This window comes from Gorilla gorilla, chromosome 1, assembly GCF_029281585.2.
Source record: "Gorilla gorilla gorilla isolate KB3781 chromosome 1, NHGRI_mGorGor1-v2.1_pri, whole genome shotgun sequence".
NCBI lineage: Eukaryota > Metazoa > Chordata > Mammalia > Primates > Hominidae > Gorilla > Gorilla gorilla.
This window is the reverse complement of record NC_073224.2, coordinates 83,081,345-83,101,127: the sequence shown is the minus strand read 5'-3', so window position 1 is coordinate 83,101,127 and position 19,783 is coordinate 83,081,345. Positions and strand designations below refer to the sequence as shown.

Here is a 19,783-nt window from a genome sequence, read left to right as displayed (position 1 = left end):
CATACTTCTTTTTACTGCAATTCACTTTATTGCACAGAGGGACAATACTCTTAAGCTTTCTAGAGGCTTCCTGGTGTGATAAAGGGACAACCCCAGTCAATCCCGTAATCTTTTGTGTCTAAATACTCTAAACTATTTTTCTAGACAGGGTCTCACTCTTGCCCAGTTTAGAGTGCAGTGGCATGAATACCTCACTGCAGCCTCGAACTCCTAGGCTCAAGCAATCTTCCCACCTCAGCTTCCTGAGTAGCTGGGACTATAGGCTCATGCCAGCATGCCCAGATATTTTTTTTTTTTTTAGATGGAGTCTTTCACTGTTGCCAGGCTGGAGTGCAGTGGCACGATCTCGGCTCACTGCAACCTCTGTGTCCCGGGTTCAAGCTATTCTGCCTCAGCCTCTGGAGTAGCTGGGACTACAGGCATGCACCACCACGCCCAGCTAATTTTTGTATTTTTAGTAGAGACAGGGTTTCATCATGTTGGCCAGGATGGTCTTGATCTCTTGACCTCGTGATCCACTTGCCTCAGCCTCCCAAAGTGCTGGGATTATAGGCATAAGCCACCATGCCCAGCCAATAATTTTTTAAATATTTTGTAGAGATAGACTCTCAGTATATTGCCCAGGCTCATCTGGAACTCCTGGGCTTAAGCAGTCCTTCCCTGGCCTCCCAAAGTGCTAGGATTACAGGCATGAACCACCACACCCAGCCACTCTGAACTTTTTGATCCAACATGTCAACAGAAGGTTATAGAGTCATATACTCAGTTTTTTCTCGGAAGCATGCTTTTCTGACAGTGAATCTTAATTTTCATGTCTTTGTCATATGGACAGGCTTGGAATTTCCCAAATTATCCTTTTCTCAATTTATTTTTCCCCTGGTATTTTCCTATAAGCACCGAGAAGAAACCAGGAGCACCTGCAACACTTAGCTTAGGAATCCCCTCTCTAAATAAGGTTTCGTGATGACATAGAATCAGAATGAAGAAATAGAATATTTTAGAGTGTATCATCAAGTCCTAAAGACTATACACCTATTCCCACACATTGGAAAATACCTACAAAAAAGATGGCAATATTCATGTCAACCAGTCACAATACTACCTTCCTTGAATAGTGTTAGGGACACAATGCCAAATATTGATTTGGGTCTCTCCTTTTCCTTTATATAGTATGGTTTTCAGGTATTACTATTATCCTCATTTTTATAGATGAAGAAACCATAGCACAGAAAGGTTATATAATTTGCCCAAGTCACATAGTCAAGTTAGTGGAAAGCTGGAGTTTTAACTCAGGTAGTCTGGCTGTAAAATCCATGCTCTTAACCAATCTATTACAGAATCCTTTTGTAACTTGATTTTTGTCTCAATATTTTTAAGTGTTATCCATTTTAATACCCAAAGAGCTAATTCATTCCTTTTAATTGTTGTGTAATATTCCATTATATGAAAACAATTTATCTACCCTTCTATTGTTTATTTCCAATGATTAACTGTTATAAGCAATATTTGAATAATCATCTTATACTTATGTCTTCTTGTAAGCATGTGTGAGAGCTTCCCAAAGACATATATCTAGAAATGGAAATTAGGATCATCAGGTATGTCCATGAACAACTTGATATAAGTGTTCTCAAAAGGGATTATACCAATTTATACTCCCTCCTCAGAGTGAAGGAATTCCCATTTCCTACATCTTCACCAATGTTTAATCCTGTCAAATATTTAAATTTTTCTGAATCTGATGAGTCATGGTAGCCCATTGTTTACATTTGCTTTTAATAGTGAAGTTAAACATATTTTCATTTATTTACTGGCCATGAGAGTTTCTCTTCCATAAATTGCATGTTCCTATCCTCTGCCTACTTTTCTATTGGGTTGAATTCTAAGCCTGTTGATTAGTAGGCTGTCTTTACATAGATATATCCTTTGTCTGTGGCTTATTTTGTCATTTTGTTTATGATATCTTTTATGCAGAGTTTAAAATTTAGATAGATAGACAGAGAGATCTTTTCCCTTAGTGGTTGGGTTCTTTATATCTCAAGATATTCTGTGATATCTCAAGATATTCTGTGATGTCTCAAGAATATAGCAATACTCCATTTTTCAGAAAGTTTAAAATATTTTGCTTTACACATTCTTGTCTTACAATCATCTGTAATTGATTTTTATGTATGGTACAAAGTAGGTATATAATTTTATTTTTTTCCAGATGAATAATAAATTTTCTCTGGTGTCATATATTAAATAGCTCATTTTCCCCACTGAAATTTAGGGTCAGCTTCTCAGTTTGCTTTTAAAAAGATTCTTCTGAGATATTAACTAGATTGACAAATTAATTGGGAAGAAATTAAGAGAAACAGCATTATGATATTTAGTCTCACTATTGAGACATATATACATTTCTTGTGGTCTTTCATATAAATCAATAAAGTTTCATACTTTTTGCCATAAATGTCTTACAATTCTTATTTTATTATTATTACACTTTAAGTTCTAGGGTACATGTGCACAACATGCAGGTTTGTTACTTAGGTATACATGTGCCATGTTGGTTTGCTGCACCCATTAACTCGTCATTTACATTAGGTATTTCTCCTAATGCTATCCCTCCACCAACCCCCTGCCCTACAATAGACCCCGGTGTGTGATGTTCCCCACCCTGTGTCCAAGCGTTCTCATTGTTCAATTCCCACATATGAGTGAGAACATGCACGGTTTGGTTTTCTGTCCTTATGATAGTTCGCTGAGAATGATGGTTTCCAGCTTCATCCATGTCCCTGCACAGGGTATGAACTCATCTTTTTTTATGGCTGCAGAGTATTCCGTGGTATATATGTGCCACATTTTCATAATCCAGTCTATCATTGATGGGCACTTGGGTTGGTTCCAAGTCTTTGCTATTGTGAATAGTGCCGCAATAAACATACGTGTGCGTGTGTCTTTATAGTAGCATGATGTATAATCTTTTGGGTATATACCCAGTAACGGCATGGCTGGGTCAAATGGTATTTCTAGTTCTAGATCCTTGAGGAAATAGCCAACTGTGTTCCACAATGGTTGAACTAGTTTACACTCCCACCAACAGTGTAAAAGCATTCCTATTTCTCCACATCCTCTCCAGCACCTGTTGTTTCCTAACTTTTTAATGATCACCATTCTAACTCGTGTGAAATGGTATCTCATTGTGGTTTTGATTTGCATTTCTCTGATGACCAATGATGATGAGTATTTTTTCATGTGTCTGTTGGCTGCAGAAATGTCTTCTTTTGAGAAGTGTCTGTTCATATCCTTTGCCCACTTTTTGATGGGGTTGTTTTTTCCTTGTAAATTTGTTTAAGTTCTTTGCAGATTCTGGATATTAGCCTTTTATCAGATGGGCAGATTGCAAAAATTTTCTCCCATCCTGTAGGTTGTCTGTTCACTCTGATGGTAATTTCTTTTGCTGTGCAGAAGCTCTTTAGTTTAATTAGATCCTGTTTGTCGATTTTGGCTTTTGTTGCCATTGCTTTTGGTGTTTTAGCCATGAAGTCCTTGCCCATGCCTATGTCCTGAATGGTAATGCCTAGGTTTTCTTCTAGGGTTTTTATGGTTTTAGGTCTAACATTTAAGTCTTTAATCCATCTTGAATTAATTTTAGTATAAGGTGTAAGGAAGGGATCCAGTTTCAGGTTTCTACATATGGCTAGCCAGTTTTCCCAGCACCATTTATTAAATAGGGAATTCTTTCCCCATTTCTCGTTTTTGTCAGGTTTGTCAAAGATCAGATGGTTGTAGATGTGTGGTGTTATTTCTGAGGCCTCTGTTCTCTTCCATTGGTCTATATCTCAGTTTTGGTACCAGTACCATGCTGTTTTGCTTACTGTAGCCTTGTAGAATAGTTTGAAGTTAGGTAGCATGATGCCTTCAGCTTTGTTGGTTTTTTGCTTAGGATTGTCTTGGCAATGCAGGGTCTTTTTTGGTTCCATATGAACTTTAAAGTAGTTTTTTCCAATTCTGTGAAGAGTCATTGGTGGCTTGATGGGGATGGCATTGAATCTATAAAGCACCTTGAGCAGTACAGCCATTTTCACGATATTGATTCTTCCTATCCATGAGCATGGAATGTTCTTCCATTTGTTTGTGTCCTCCTTTATTTCGTTGAGCAGTGGTTAGTAGTTCTCCTTGAAGAGGTCCTTCACATCCCTTGTAAGTTGGATTCCTACGTATTTTATTCTCTTTGTAGCAATTGTGAATGGGAGTTCGTTCATGATTTGGCTCTCTGTTTGTCTGTTATTGGTGTATAGGAATGCTTGTGATTTTTGCACATTGATTTTGTATCCTGAGACTTTGCTGAAGTTGCTTATCAGCTTAAGGAGATTTGGGGCTGAAACGATGGGGTTTTCTAAATACACAATCATGTCATCTGCAAACAGGGACAATTTGACTTCCTCTTTTCCTAATTGAATACCCTTTATTTCCTTCTCCTGCCTGATTGCCCTGGCCAGAACTTCCAACACTATGTTGAATAGGAGTGGTGAGAGAGGGCATCCCTGTCTTGTGCCAGTTTTCAAAGGGAATGCTTCCAGTTTTTGCCCATTCAGTATCATATTGGCTGTGGGTTTGTCATAAATAGCTCTTATTATTTTGAGATACATTCCATCAATAACTAGTTTATTGAGAGTTTTCAGCATGAAGGGCTGTTGAATTTTGTCAAAGGCCTTTTCTGTATCTATTGAGATAATCATGTGGTTTTTTGTCATTGGGTCTGTTTATGTGATAGATTATGTTTATTGATTTGTGTATGTTGAACCAGCCTTGCATCCCAGGGATGAAGGCAACTTGATCATGGTGGGTAAACTTTTGATGTGCTGCTGGATTCTATTTGCCAGTATTATATTGAGGATTTTCACATCGATGTTCATCAGGGATATTGGCCTAAAATTCTCTTTTTTGGTTGTGTCTCTGCCAAGCTTTGGTATCAGGATGACGCTGACATCATAAAATGAGTTAGGGAGGATTCCCTCTTTTTCTATTGATTGGAATAGTTTCAGAAGGAATAGTACCAGCTCCTCCTTGTAACTCTGATAGAATTCGGCTGTGAATCCATCTGGTCCTAGACTTTTTTTGGTTGGTAGGCTATTGATTACTGCCTCAATTTCAGATCCTGTTATTGGTCTATTCAGCAATTCAACTTCTCCGTGGTTTAGTCTTGCGAGGATGTATGTGTCCAGGAATTTATCCATTTATTCTAGATTTTCTAGTTTATTTGTGTAGAGGTGTTTATAGTATTGACTGATGGTAGTTGTATTTCTGTGGGATCAGTGGTGACATCCCCTTTATCATTTTTTATTGTGTCTATTTGATTCTTCTCTCTTTTCTTCTTTATTAGTCTTGTTAGCAGTCTATCAATTTTGTGGATCTTTGCAAAAAAACAACTCCTGTATTCACTGATTTTTTGAAGGGTTTTTTGTGTCTCTATCTCCTTCAGTTCTGCTCTGACCTTAGTTATTTCTTGCCTTCTGCTAGCTTTTGAATATGTTTGCTCTTGCTTCTCTAGTTCTTTTAATTGTGATGTTAGGGTGTTAATTTTAGATCTTTCCTGCTTTCTCTTGTGGGCATTTAGTGCTATAAATTTTCCTCTACACATTGCTTTAAATGTGTCCCAGAGATTCTGGTATGTTGTGTCTTTGTTCTCATTGGTTTCAAAACACATCTTTATTTCTGCCTTCATTTCATTATTTATCCAGTAGTCATTCAGGAGCAGATTGTTCAGTTTCCATGTAGTTGTGTGGTTTTGAGTGACTTTCTTAATCCTGAGTTCTAATTTGATTGCACTGTGGTCTGGGAGATAGTTTGCTGTGATTTTAGCTCTTTTACATTTGCTGAGGAGTGCTTTACTTCCAACTATGTGGTCAATTTTAGAATAAGTGTGATATGGTGGTGAGAAGAATGTATATTCTGTTGATTTGGGGTGCAGCATTCTGCAGATGTCTATTAGGTCTGCTTGGTGCAGAGCTGAGTTCAAGTCCTGGATATCCTTGTTAACCTTATGTCTCGTTGATCTGTCTAATGTTGACAGTGGGGTGTTAAAGTCTCCCATTATTATTGTGTGGGAGTCTAAATCTCTTTGTAGGTCTCTAAGGACCTGCTTTATGAATCTGGGTGCTCCTGTATTGGGTGTCTATATATTGATGATAGTTAGCTCTTCTTGTTGAATTGATCCCTTTACCATTATGTAATGGCCTTGTCTCTTTTGCTCTTTGTTGGTTTAAAGTCTGTTTTATCAGAGACTAGGATTGCAACCCTTGCTTTTTTTTTTTTTTTTTTTTTTGCTTTCCATTTGCTTGGTAGATCTTCCTCCATCCCTTTATTTTGAGCGTATGTGTGTCTCTGCACATGAGATGGGTCTTCTGAGTACAGCATACTGATGGGTCTTGACTCTTTATCCAATTTGCCAGTCTGTGTCTTTTAATTGTGGCATTTACATTTATGGTTAATATTGTTATGTGTGACTCTGATCCTGACATTATGATGTTAGCTGATTATTTTGCCCGTTAGTTGATGTAGTTTCTTCCTAGTATCAATGATCTTTATAATATGGCATGTTTTTTCAGTGGCTGGTACCAGTTGTTCCTTTCCACGTTTAGTGCTTCCTTCAGGAGCTCTTGTAAGGCAGGCCTGGTGGTGACAAAATCTCTCAGCATTTGCTTGTCTTTAAAGGATTTTATTTCTCCTTTACTTACGAAGCTTAGTTTGGCTGGATATGTAATTCTGGGTTGAAAATTCTTTTCTTTAAGAATGTTGAATATCAGCCCCCACTCTCTTCTGGCTTATAGAGTTTCTGCCGAGAGATCAGCTGTCAATCTGATGGGCTTCCCTTTGTGGGTAACCCAACCTTTCTCTCTGGCTGCACTTAACATTTTTTCCTTCATTTCAACCTTGGTGAATCTGACAATTATGTGTCTTGGGGTTGCCCTTCTTGAAGATTATCTTTGTGGTGGTCTCTGTATTTCCTAAATTTGAATGTTGGCCTGCCTTGCTAGGTTGGGGAAGTTCTCCTGGATAATATCCTGAAGAGTGTTTTCCAACTTGTTTCCATTCTCCCTATCACTTTCGGGTACACCAATCAAATGTAGATTTGGTCTCTCCACATAATCCCATATTTCTTAGAGGTTTTGTTCATTTCTTTTTACTCTTTTTTCTCTAATTTTGTCCTTTCACTTTATTTCATTAATTTGATCTTCAATCACTGATACCCTTTCTTCCACTTGATCGAATTGGCTACTGAAGCTTGTGCATGCATCATGTAGTTCTCCTGCCATGATTTTCAGCTCCATCAGGTCATTTAATGTCTTCTCTACACTGTTTATTCTAGTTAGCCATTCGTCTAATCTTTTTTCAAGGTTTTTAGCTTCCTTGCGATGGGTTCGAACATCCTTCTTTAGCTCAGAGAAGTTTGTTTTTACTGACCTTCTGAAGCCTACTTCTGTCAACTCATCAAAGTCATTCTCCATCCAGCTTTGTTCTGTTGCTGGTGAAGAGCTGTGATCCTTTGGAGCAGAAGAGGTGCTCTTGTTTTTAGAATTTTCAGCTTTTCTGCTCTGGTTTCTCCCCATCTTTGTGGTTTTATCTACCTTTGGTGTTTGATGTTGGTGACCTACAGATGGGGTTTTGCTGTGGATGTCCTTTTTGTTGATGTTGATGCTATTCCTTTCTGTTTGTTAGTTTTCCTTCTAACAGTCAGGTCCCTCAGCTGCAGGTCTGTTGGAGTTTGCTGGAGGTCCACTCCAGACCCTGTTTGCTTGGGTATCACCAGCAGAGGCTGCAGAACAGCAAATATTGCAGAACAGCAAATATTGCTGCCTGATCCTTCCTCTGGAAGCTTTGTCCCAGAGGGGCACCCGCCTGTATGAGGTGTCAGTTGGCCCCTACTGGGAGGTGTCTCCCAGTTAGGCTACATGGGGGTCAGGAGGCAGTGTGTCCGTTCTCAGAGCTCAAACGCCATGCTGGGAGAACCACTGCTCTCTTCAGACCTGTCAGACGGGACATATAATTCTGCAGAAGTTTCTGCTGCCTTTTGTACAGGTATGCCCTGACCCCAGAGGTGGAGTCAACAGAGGCAGCAGGCCTTGCTGAGCTGTGGTGGGCTCCACCCAGTTCGAGCTTCCCTGGCTGCTTTGTTTACCTACTGAAGCCTCAGCAATGGCAGATGCCCCTCCCCCTGCCACGCTGCTGCCTCACAGGTCAATCTCAGACTGCTGTGCTAGCAGTGAGCAAGGTTCCGTGCGCATGGGACCCGCCAAGCCAGGCACGGGATATAATCTCCTGGTGTGCCATTTGCTAAGACTGTTGTAAAAGCACAGTATTTAGGCAGGAATGTCCCGTTTTTCCAGGTACAGTGTGTCATGGCTTCCCTTGGCTAGGAAAGGGAAATTCCCTGACCCCTTGTGCTTCCCAGGTGAGGCGATGCCCCGCCCTGCTTTGGCTCACCCTCCACGGGCTGCACCCAATGTCCAACCAGTCCCAATGAGATGAACCAGGTACCTCAGTTGCAAATGAAGAAATCACCCATCTTCTGCATCGATCATGCTGGGAGCTGCAGACTGGAGCTGTTCCTATTTGGCCATCTTGTAATGGACCCATGTCTTAAACAATTCTTTTGTCAGACTTATTCCTAGTTTCTTTATCATTTTGTTTTGAATAAGATCTTTATTTGTATCACATTTTCTTGTTGTTGATGGTATATACAAAGTTGCTGATTGGGATATTGGTCTCATGTTCATAGTCTTCCTAAACTCTCTTAGCACTAATAGTAGATTCCCTTGAATTTAAGTCTATGTACCTATGAATAATCAGAGTTTTGTTTCTTATACTCTAATCTTTATATCCAGTAGTGTGCTGGTAAATGTATAACTAGTTATCTGGAGAAAAAAGCCCTGATTTGTACCATTAGCCAATTACTGTGATGTATGGCCCAACATGGCCAGTTTCAACAGCTATCAACATGATGTCAACCAATTCACAAAAACTCTGAAAATTTAGCAATCAGTTCTTCAGAGCTCATAAAAGCTGGCTCTAGCACAATACTGTGTTATTTCTCTTACCCTTCTTACTGCTCTTGCTGGAACCTCTATTATAATGATAAATGGAAGCCATAATAACAAATATCTTAGTCTTATTTCTGATTATAAAGAATGCTTCTGAAAAATCCAATGTTGGGTAAGTTCTCTTCGGGTTTTTGATAGACAGCCTTAAAGAAAGTTTCTTCTATTCCTATTTCCCTAAGAGCTTTCATCACAGGCCAGATGCAGTGGCTCACGCCTGTAATCCCAGCACTTTGGGAGGCCGAAGGAAGAGCATTGCTTGAGCCCAGGAGGTAGGGAGGCTTGTCTCAAACTCCTGGGCTCAAGCTATCCTCCTACCTTGGCCTCCCATAGTGCTGGGATTACAGGTGTGAGCCACCACACCTGGCTCTAATGATTTTTTTTACATGTTAGGTTTTTTTCTGTGTTAATATTCTATGTTTTCAATTCCAAATATTTGTGCTGTCTCTCTCTGATTAATATTATTAAAGCTCGGCTGGGCGTGGTGACTCACGCCTATAATCCCAGCACTTTGGAAGGCCAAGGCAGGTGGATCACCTGGGGTCAGGAGTTTGAGACCAGCCTGGCCAATGTGGCAAAACCCCCTCTCTACTAAAAAATACGAAAATTAGCCAGGCACGTTGGTGCATGCCTGTAATCCCAGCTACTCTGGAGGCTGAGGCAGAAGAATTGCTTGAACCCAGGAGGTGGAGGCTGTAGTGAGCCAACATTGTGCCACTGCACTCCAGCCTGGGTGACAGAACAAGACTCTGACTCAAGAAAAAAAAAAAAGAGAACAACAAATATGTGTGTGTGTGTGTGTGTGTGTGTGTGTGTGTGTGTGTGTGTGTGTGTGTGTTTATAATCAAATGTTTTTCAACTCATTTTCAGTGAACCCAATTTTGGTATTATCAATCCTTTCCTTTCCATCTATTCTGTTTTCTATTTTCTTTCTTCTTTTTTTTTTTTTTTTTCAGAAACAGGGTCTTATCATGTCACCCAGGCTGTTCTTGAACTCCTGACCTCAAGCAATCCTCTTGCCTCGGCCTCCCAAAGTGCTGAGATTATAAGTGTGAGCCTCTGCACCTGGCCTCTGGCCTATTTCTTTATTTTCAATGTCATTAATTTATTCAATTATTTTTCTTTTACTTTCTTTGGTTACTCAGTTGTTCTTTTTCTAATTTCTTCAGTCAAAAGCTTTGTTTACTAAATTTTTTATGTTTCTTATATTCTAATATATGTATTATACTAGAATTTTAATTTTAGTTATATCCCATGGATTCAGACATAGAGTGATGCTGTTGTCACTTAAACATTTCATAATTTTCATTATATCTTCTGTGACCAATAGATGATTTAAAGTGTGTTCTTGACTGGATGTGTAGCTCACACCTGTAATCCCAGCACTTTGGGAGGCCAAGACAGGTGGATCACTGGAGGTCAGGAGATCGAGACCAGCCTGGCCAACATGGTGAAACCCCGTCTCTACCAAAAAATACAAAAGTTAGCCAGGCGTGGTGACCCATGCCTGTAGTCCCAGCTACTCAGGAAGCTAAGGTGTGATAATCACTTGAACCTGGGAGGTGGAGGTTGCAGTGAGCTGAGATCATGCCATTACACTCCAGCCTGGGCGACAGAGTGAGACCCTGTCTCAAAAAATAAAAATGAAAATAAAAAATAAATGAAGTGTGTTCTTGCTTTCAGTTTTCAGTTACCTTTTTGTTACTACTTTTTAATTTTATTTTATTGTAGTCACTGATCAAAGACTATATGCTATAGATACTTTGATAGTTGTTAAGACTTCCTTTATGGCTCAATATATGATCAATATTTTTTAAATGTTCCATGTGAGCATGAAGAGAATGTATATCCTTTCTTTGCTGAAGATCATGCTGATGATCATTTTTTTTATTTTCTACCATGACCACGTATTATATTTGCAATCTGAAAAAATAATTACTGAATTTAAAAAGCGACTTAGATAATGATTGCTAAAAAATTAATAAATCTTCAAAGGAAAGAGATAACAGTAAATTATTACATATTTACTATATATCAATTTATGATATGCCAAGCACTAAAATATTTATTTTATCCTATTTAATCCTCATTATACCCTATAAGGAAAATATAATTATTATCCCCATTTTGCAGATGGAAAAACAGATACACAAAAAGATCAGGTAACTTGCCAAGTCACACAGCTAATAAATAGTAAAGTCTATGTTCTAAAATACTATACTATGTAATATCAACATTGATACATTTACATGTATACACATACATACACCCATATAGATGTATATACACATATATGTAAAGTATAAAACAGGCACATCAAATATATCTAACCTTAAAGATATTACATTGCATCTTTAGGTAGTCATAAGTAATACTGATGAGAGAAAAAAGACAAAATACCTCTGGTGGTTTTTTCATTCAGATTCACACCATATTTTGCCAAAGCTCTAATCACGCCACTTTGCCCAGCCATGCAAGCTGCATACAACAAATTTCTCCCAACGATGTCTTCTTCTAAGAGAAGCTGCATGGCCTGTTCATGATGAGGATTCTCAGGATCCTCAAAAATCTTCTGCAAACCCTCTACATCCCCTGTGAGAGCAGGTTGTAAAAGGGGGTTCTTGGGGCCTGTTTCCTCTGGTTCTTGGGCTTCTTCTTCATTTTCCTCTTCTTGCTGTGAGAAAAATTCTGAACTCTCTGACTCTGGAGGTCCTTCTGACTCCATTAACTCCAAAAATACCTATGACCAAAAAAAATAAAAAAAGTGATAAAAATCTACTCAAACACATCAGTATTTGTTTATTTATTTGCTCAGTCAACTGACAATATAGATGGTATAAAAATACTTAACTATTTGAAAGTAACTATAAAGTAAGATACTTCAGCAATTCCATCAATAAAGTTTATTGTGTATCTATTATGAGTAGGTACATATAACATAGCTCAAGTATATACTAAAATGTTAAATGTGTGAAATAAATAATAAATTCAATAGAAACAGGAGAAGAAAGAGATCATATGATCTAAATTCATTAGGAAGAGATTGAAAAAGAATGTCTAAGAGATCCACTTGCCTAAATAAGGGTCCTTGTATGAGAGAAGTGAGAAATATAATTGGGTTACTGGAGTCAGATTATGAAGATTAAAAATTAGGCACCGACATTTAAACAGAATTCATTCAGTCAGTAACACATACTGAAAGCACTGTGTAAATTGTGAAAACCAGAACCAAATTTATTTCCTACCTTCAACAAGTTACTATTTCAAGGGAAAAAATATGAAGTGCACAAAATAAGTGTAATAAAAGGTGACAAGTGGTAATAATGCTATGGGAGAAATGCTATGGGAGTTTAGAAGCGATAAGATTAATTCCAGATAAAATTATTCAAGGATGTCTCTTTTTTTTCACAACAGACAGGAAATGTGCCCGTGTTGTAACAAGGTTTGAAGGAGGTACCTCTCACACATGAGCATGAAAACCCAATAATCACACCTATGAATTACAAAAGGATCTAACTAAGGATGTCTTCATAGTGCTTCAGTCTGTCAGAACACAGTATTAAACTGGGAAAGATTCAGAGAAGAGTACCAGAGTCCCTTCATTACACACAAGAATGTTTGTGGCATCACTGTTCACAACAGCAAAAAACCCAGAAGGGAAAACCAATGTCCAAGAAGATGAGCATAAACTGGTATATTCACACAAAATGGTATATAACTGTTAAAAGAAATAAATTACAATGATATGCCATATGGTAGGCAACTTCTGACAAGGCTCCCAATGTCCCACCCCTGCCTCCTGGTATTCATACCTTCATGTAATTTCCTTACCTTGAATGTGGGCTGGACCTAGTGACTGGCTTCTAATGAAGAGAGTACAGCAATAATGAGGGGATGTAAATTCTGTAATTCAGTTACAACAGACTGTGATTTTGTCTTGCTGATATTCTCTCCCTGGCTCTTCTCATGCGCTGTGATGGAGAAGGCCACCTTTCAAGGAACTTAGGGTGATCTCTGTTCAACAGCCAGTAAGAATCAAAGCTCTTCATCCAATTCCATAAGGAACTTAATTCTGCCAGCAACCACTGAGTGAGCTTGGAAGTAGATCTGGCCCAGTTAACCTTGAGGTGACTATGGCCTCAGGCAACACCTTGATTATAGCCTCATGAGAAATCCTGAAGTAGAGGATCCAGCTAACCTGTGCCTAGATTCCTGACTCACAGAAACTGAGATAATGAATGAGTGTCGTTTTTAACCTAACAAGCTTAGGGCTCATTTGTCACACAGCAGTAAGTAAGACACAGAACAATATAAATGAATCTTACCAATACATCACATGAAAAATGTAAATCCAAAAGATTATATATATATCTCAAGATGTATTTTTGTCAAGTGAAAAGCAATTAAACAGAATTTTTAGGAATACAAGTAGAAGCAGTAACACTACACAGAAAAAAAAGACAAAAAGCAACATTGAACACAGATTCAAGATCATGTTTACCAGGGGTAAAGGGTAGTGGGAGAAGACAAGATATGGGAAATGTGATAAAGGGAATTATATGTTTAGTAAAGAATATTAACATTTAAGTTGAGCCATCAAGAATGGGCAAGACTGTCATTCAGAAGTCAGAAAGAAGGAAATTCCAGATGGAATAACTAAGTTTAAAGCACCAAAGCAAAGATCACAGGTATTTTTGGGAATGAGCATGTTGGCCAATTTGGTTAAGTATAGGCCATTCAAAATAAGCAAGAAGTCTGCTCTTAAAAAGAGGCTGGGATTGCATCAGTAAGTCTGAACTTGATTCTGTAGGCAACTGGTAGAGCAAGGAGCAATTAAGGACAGTTAGCTGAAGGTTTTAGTGCTAGGAACTAAGTAGGTTTCAAGGAGATTGATCCGACAAGCCTGAGTGACATAGATTAGAGGAGTAAGAGACTAGAGGCAAAAAATAAAAATCAATTAGACAGTTATTACAGAAGTCTAAATTAGTGTGAATTGGGAGTTTAATTATTCACTCATATAATTCAGTGTTTATTGGATTCCTTCCTCTATGCCAGGCACTATGCTAGATCCTGAGGATTCAACAAGGTAGGAAAGATCCCTCCTATCATGAAGCATATATTCTGATTGGAAACAGGCAATAAAAAATTTAAAAAGTGATAATTTTAGATTGTTATAAGTGTTTCCAAGGAAATAAACATGGTGAAGCACTAGGAAATAACAGGGAAGTGAAGAGAAAAAACTTGAAAAAGAACAATCAAGGTGATACTGAAGTAGGACTGCAGAGAATGACAAAGACTATGAAGGCCACAGGAAAATGGAACAGCATTCCAAAGCAGGGGTAAAAGGCCAGGGAGCAGATATTTTAGGCTTGTGGACCCTCTGTCTCTATTCTAACTACTCAACTCTGCAGTTGTTGCTTGAAAGTAGTTACAGACAATACACAAATGAATGGGTGTGGCTGTGTTTGAAGAAAACGTTATTTACAAAACAGGTGGTGGTCCACAGGCCATAGTTTTCTGACCCTGTTCTTAAGAAATAACAGTCCTAAAGAGTGCTGAAAGAAAAGAAAATTGTCATTTACTGCTATGGTGAAGTAAAGAAAATAAATAGGATAATAGTCGAAAGATCATTGTGATATGCATTTTAAATTGGTAGAATATTAGAATCTTCTCTATTACTACCCTACATTAATCCCTTCCTTCTGTAAATGTGTATAATGCTTGTAAGCTGTTAGGAATTCTTTGGCTGTAAATAATAAAAAAGCCAAATAAGATTGACTATTTAAAAGTAGGAGATTCTTTTCACACATAATGAGAAATTTAAAGATGGAGATGGTTCAGCAGCTCAAAAATATAGATCCAATCTCTTTCTATCACTCCATCATACTTAGTGTGTAAGACTTTCATCTTCACAACTCTTGCCTCATGTTATAACTCCTGAAATCTCATCTTAATTGATGGCAGGAAGAATGGGGAAATCACCTAGAGGATACCAGTGATATCAATCCCTCCAATCCCTCTTAAGGGGAAAGCAAAACAAAAATCTTTTCTAACAAGTCCCAACAAACTTCCAGTTATATCTCAAAGGCCAGACTGTACAATGCGGTGTGGCTACCCCATCTTTAAGAGGAGAGGGAGGAAAAAAAGCAAGTTTCTTGATTTTCCAGCCGCTATGATAGAGGCAAGCAAGGTAGACAGGGATTGGAAATGGGAGTTGAGTTACCCAGTCAACAATGACTCAACCATAAGATTTGGTGCATGTCTTGTATTTGAGATGGTTTAGTTCAACTCTTTCATTTTACAGAAGAATTACAGTGGAAACTTATAATTCTTCAGTGTCTGACATCCAACTCCCCACCCTTCCAACACACACACACACACACACACACCCCTTCTTTAAAGCACTCCTATCTCAGTTTCAGAGAATTCTAATAAAAGATATAGCTAACTTCTCACACCGGAAGACGAAGAAGCAGGATTCTTCTTTTCTCTCTCTCAGCACAAGCCTGGGGGCAGGCACATTATTTAAGCTCAGCCCATCAGGGGATCCATCCTGCGATCTTGAATCTTGAACAAGGGATACAAGGAAATGAGGCTAGTTGAAGGGCACTCATCACAAGTGACAGAAATAGTATGCTGATCAAACTGCCTGCTATGAGAACATACTGTGGTTCTTGTGGTCTGATCCTCCACAGTTCCCTTGGTTTCCTCATTTTCAGCCTCCCAGTAATTACTAGTTGTCTTCCCCAAAATCTCATCTCCTTTTCTTTTGGAATAGAACCCCACCCTCTTTTCTTTTGGAATAGAACCCCACCCTCTCTTCTTTTGGAATAGAACCCCACCCTCTTTTCTTTTAACAAGGCTTTTTTCTAAACTGATCTTTATGGTGGAATAAGACTACTTTCCAATCTCTCTTGTAATATTGGTGTGGCCACATGTCCAAATAGTAAGCGATAAGATGTAAGCAGATATACAGACTGCAAATTCCAGGAATGCTTAATTCCTTCTCACTGGATTTCAAGCATAATAGCTGGAGCCTGAAAGGATAATTTAGACCATGAGATGGTTGTTCTCTTCAAATACGTATATATTATTTTATATCTTGTATAAATTATTTCTGTTATAATACATAAATTAGTTTATGACATTTTAATTTTATATGTAAATATATGTAACTACTATCAATAGAGTATCCACATAATTTATTGTTCGGTAACAATGGACAATTTTATCCTGGATACGTGGCATATATGGCTATATTTGTACATATATATTTCTTTTTAAAACAAAGCAGTATTTCTCTTTACTACAGGTAACATATCACTGTTTTTTGTCCCATTCTACTTTTTTAAAGCTGGGTGCCACCTACTAAACTGACTGCATGACCCACTAAATGGGATACAACCCACAGTGTGTAAAAACATGAGTCTTGAATAAGCACTATGGAGACTATACCAGGAAATCAATAAGAAGGACTCTAACAGAAGTTAAACAGCTTGTGTTTATGGTTAATAGCTTGGGTGACATATGTCCCAATGTATGCAGGACATTTCCCGTTATAGCTGTTTTCCTGGTATAATTTTTAATAGCATCTACTTTCACTCTCAAAAGTGTCTGTTATTATTAGATAATAATTTTGTCACTCTATTAATAGTAGTTGTAATCTTTTGAAACATTTATGCTAAAGATAACCATATTCAAACCTTAGAGAATAGAGGCAGGATGTGTTTGGAATGCCTTTCACTGGAACACCAGGGTCCCAGCCATGAGACCTTGAAGATACTGAGAAATTCCTATTTTTGTTTCACAGGTATTCCTGCTATAAGACCTAGAATAGCTTTACATCTCCTACATTCCAACTACCCAAATCCTATTTAGGCCAAGCTATAAGCCCACTTTCTTCCTAAGCCTTTCCTTAATTCCTCTCTTGAGTGTACACTGGCCTTTCAATATTCTGAACTCCAAAGGCCATTATGTATAGTCTATACAACTTACCAAATATGATATTATATTATTTTCTAATTGTTTCAAGTACGTAATCTATCCAACTAGGTTGTAAACTTGCTGGGTGCAGGAATCAAGCTTTACATTTCTTTGTGTTACTTTCAGACTTACCACAATTCTTAACAAGTCATATATATTCAATAACTCTTAAAATCAAGCTTGCAATTCCCAGTGCTTTTTTTCATAGCCAAGAGCAATGGGTTTTGGAGTCAGAGAGACTTGGGTTCACAATCCAATCCCGCAATTTATTAGCTGCATAATACTGGGCAATTTACTTACTCTTTTGTAGGAATAACACTGGAGCCTAGTCTATGATTGTTCTAAGAATTAAAATAAATTAGGTGATGTACATGCCAAGCACATGGGGGAACATTTGGTAAATAGAAGCTACCATCATCATTATTAGGTCATCATCAAACCTCCAGCAAAATCATCCATGAAGCAAAAGAAAAGATGGTAATGCTACTTATTTTCTTTCAAAAACAACAACAAAAAACAAGGTCTTGCTATATTGCACAGGCTGATCTTGAACTCCTGGGTTCAAGCTATCCTCCTGCCCTGGATCCTAAGTAGCTGGGCTCACAATCCTCCTGCCTCCACCTCCCAAGTAGCTAGGACTACAGGCCCATGCCACCACACCCAGCTCTTCTTCTTTTTGAATATGCCATAGTTTATTCCTATGCAGGGTATGAATAAATAATTTTCTACCCTACCACCACCAGACACTTGATTACCAACATATTATTCCACATCTAGAGATCAGTCTGATCCCAGGTTAATTCAAAGATATGAAGACAAACTAGATCAAATCTTGAACTATGATTTGGTCCAGAATATTCACAGCTACTCTTGTTATATCCTTGAATGGAGCTTAATTTCTATATCAGCCCAGAACCAACATAATTAGGGCAGTGGTTCTCAAATTCTTTGATCTCACGGCTCTTTACAGTCTTAAAAATTGAGAACCCCAGAGAATTTTTATGTGGGTTATATCTAAATTAATATTTATATTAGAAATTAAAACTGAGGCCAGGTACAGTGGCTCACACCTGTAATCCCAGCAGTTTGGGGGACTGAGGTGAGTGGATCACTTGAGTTCAGGAGTTCAAGACCAGCTTGAGCAACACACCGAAACCCCATCTCTACAAAAAATACAGAAAAAAAAATAGCTGAGCACGGGGGCACATGCCTGTGGTCCCAGCTACTTGGGAGGTGGAGGTGAGAGAATCTCTTGAGCTCAGGAGGCAGAGGTTGCAGTGAGCTATGATCACGCCACTGCACTCCAGCCTGGATGACAGAGCAAGACCCTGTCTCCAAAAAACAACAACAAAAAAACCATAAATAAAATACGTATTAATTCATCTTAAACACAATACTTGTTAACGAAAAAAATAGTTCATGAAAAATAACTAGGCCTGAATACAACAAAAGATTAAGTAAGGGAGAATTCACTCTCTCTGCCTAATTTCAAGCTGGGCATCTGCCTTCAGGCTCAGGCTGGGACTAGAACTTATACTATCAGCTTTCCTGTTTCTCAGGCCCTCAGACCTGGATTGGAACTACACAAATGGCTCTCCTGGATCTCCAGCTTGCTGAATGCAGATCTTGAAATTTCTCAGCCTCCATAATCACATCAACCAATTCCTTATAATAAATTATTCTATATTTATTCATATATACAGTTGTCCCTCAGTATTCATGGGGGGATTGATTCAGGAACCCTCCACCCTTGTAGATACCAAAATCCATGGATGTTCAAGTGCCTTATATAAAATGGTGTAGTATTTGCATATAACCTACACACATCTTCCCATATATGTTAAATCTAGATTACTTAAAATACCTAATACGATGTAAATGCTATGTAAATAGTTGTTATACTGTATTGCTTAGGGAATAATGACAAGAAAAAAGTCTGTATACGTTTAGTACAAACACAACCATCCATGTTTTTTCCAAATATTTTAGATCCAAGGCTGGTTTAATCCACAGATACAGAGGACTATATATATTGTATTGATTCTGTTTCTCTGAAGAACTCTAACACAAATAGCATTTTTAAAAAAATTTTTTTTTAGACAAGATCTCACTCTGTCACCCAAGCTGAAGTGCAGTGATGCCATCACGACTCACTATAGCCTGAACTCCTGGGCTCAAGCAATCCTCCCAACTCAGCCTTCTGAGTAGCTGTGACTATAGATGTGTGCCATCACACCAGGCTAATTTTTTAATTTTTCTGTAGAGACAGGGGGTCTGGCTATGTTGCCCATGCTGGTCTCAACCTCAAGTGATCCTCCCACCTCAGCTTCCCAAAATGCTGAGATTACAAGTGTGAGCCACCGTGCCCAGCTGCAATTTGCATTTTAGAAAACTCGTATTGGCCATGTGTTGGCCAACAACTTCCCAATACTTTTATGATGAGATCAGAGATGATATTAATGAAAGTGGGCTTTTAAAAATATTACAGCATGAAACATGTTAACATTTGGAAAACTGGTATAACTAAATGAAGCAATATTTTGCTTGATTTGAATGACTGCTTTTCTTCTTTACAAAATCAGCTTCACTCCCCCTGCCATTTTCCATTATGTTACAATATCAAGCATGGGTAAAAGATCCAAAGTATAAGACAGATCAATAGATTTTAATGTAACACAGTATGAAAAGTTCATTGACATGGCTTCAGATTCCACACT

The 19,783-nt window shown here is 38.2% G+C and overlaps 1 protein-coding gene and 1 non-coding gene across 8 annotated transcripts in view; both read right to left on the bottom strand.

Moving 5' to 3' along the window:
* ANKRD45 (ankyrin repeat domain 45) overlaps positions 1 to 19,783 on the bottom strand; it is a 101,868-nt gene that overhangs the window by 34,532 nt on the left and 47,553 nt on the right. For 5 of the 7 annotated variants that reach the window (XM_063710813.1, XM_055365999.2, XM_019036933.3 and 2 more), the window contains one exon: positions 11,484 to 11,823. In XM_063710813.1, the coding sequence (XP_063566883.1) occupies positions 11,484 to 11,823 (340 nt within the window). Of the gene's footprint in view, positions 1 to 11,483; positions 11,824 to 12,914; positions 13,044 to 15,539; positions 15,855 to 19,783 lie in introns of those variants that run through there. The other 2 variants (XM_063710816.1, XM_055366011.2) reach the window with 2 other exon arrangements.
* LOC115932417 (small nucleolar RNA U13) lies at positions 12,492 to 12,595 on the bottom strand. Its single transcript, XR_004068700.1, has one exon. It is a non-coding gene; the product is annotated as a small nucleolar RNA U13 (small nucleolar RNA).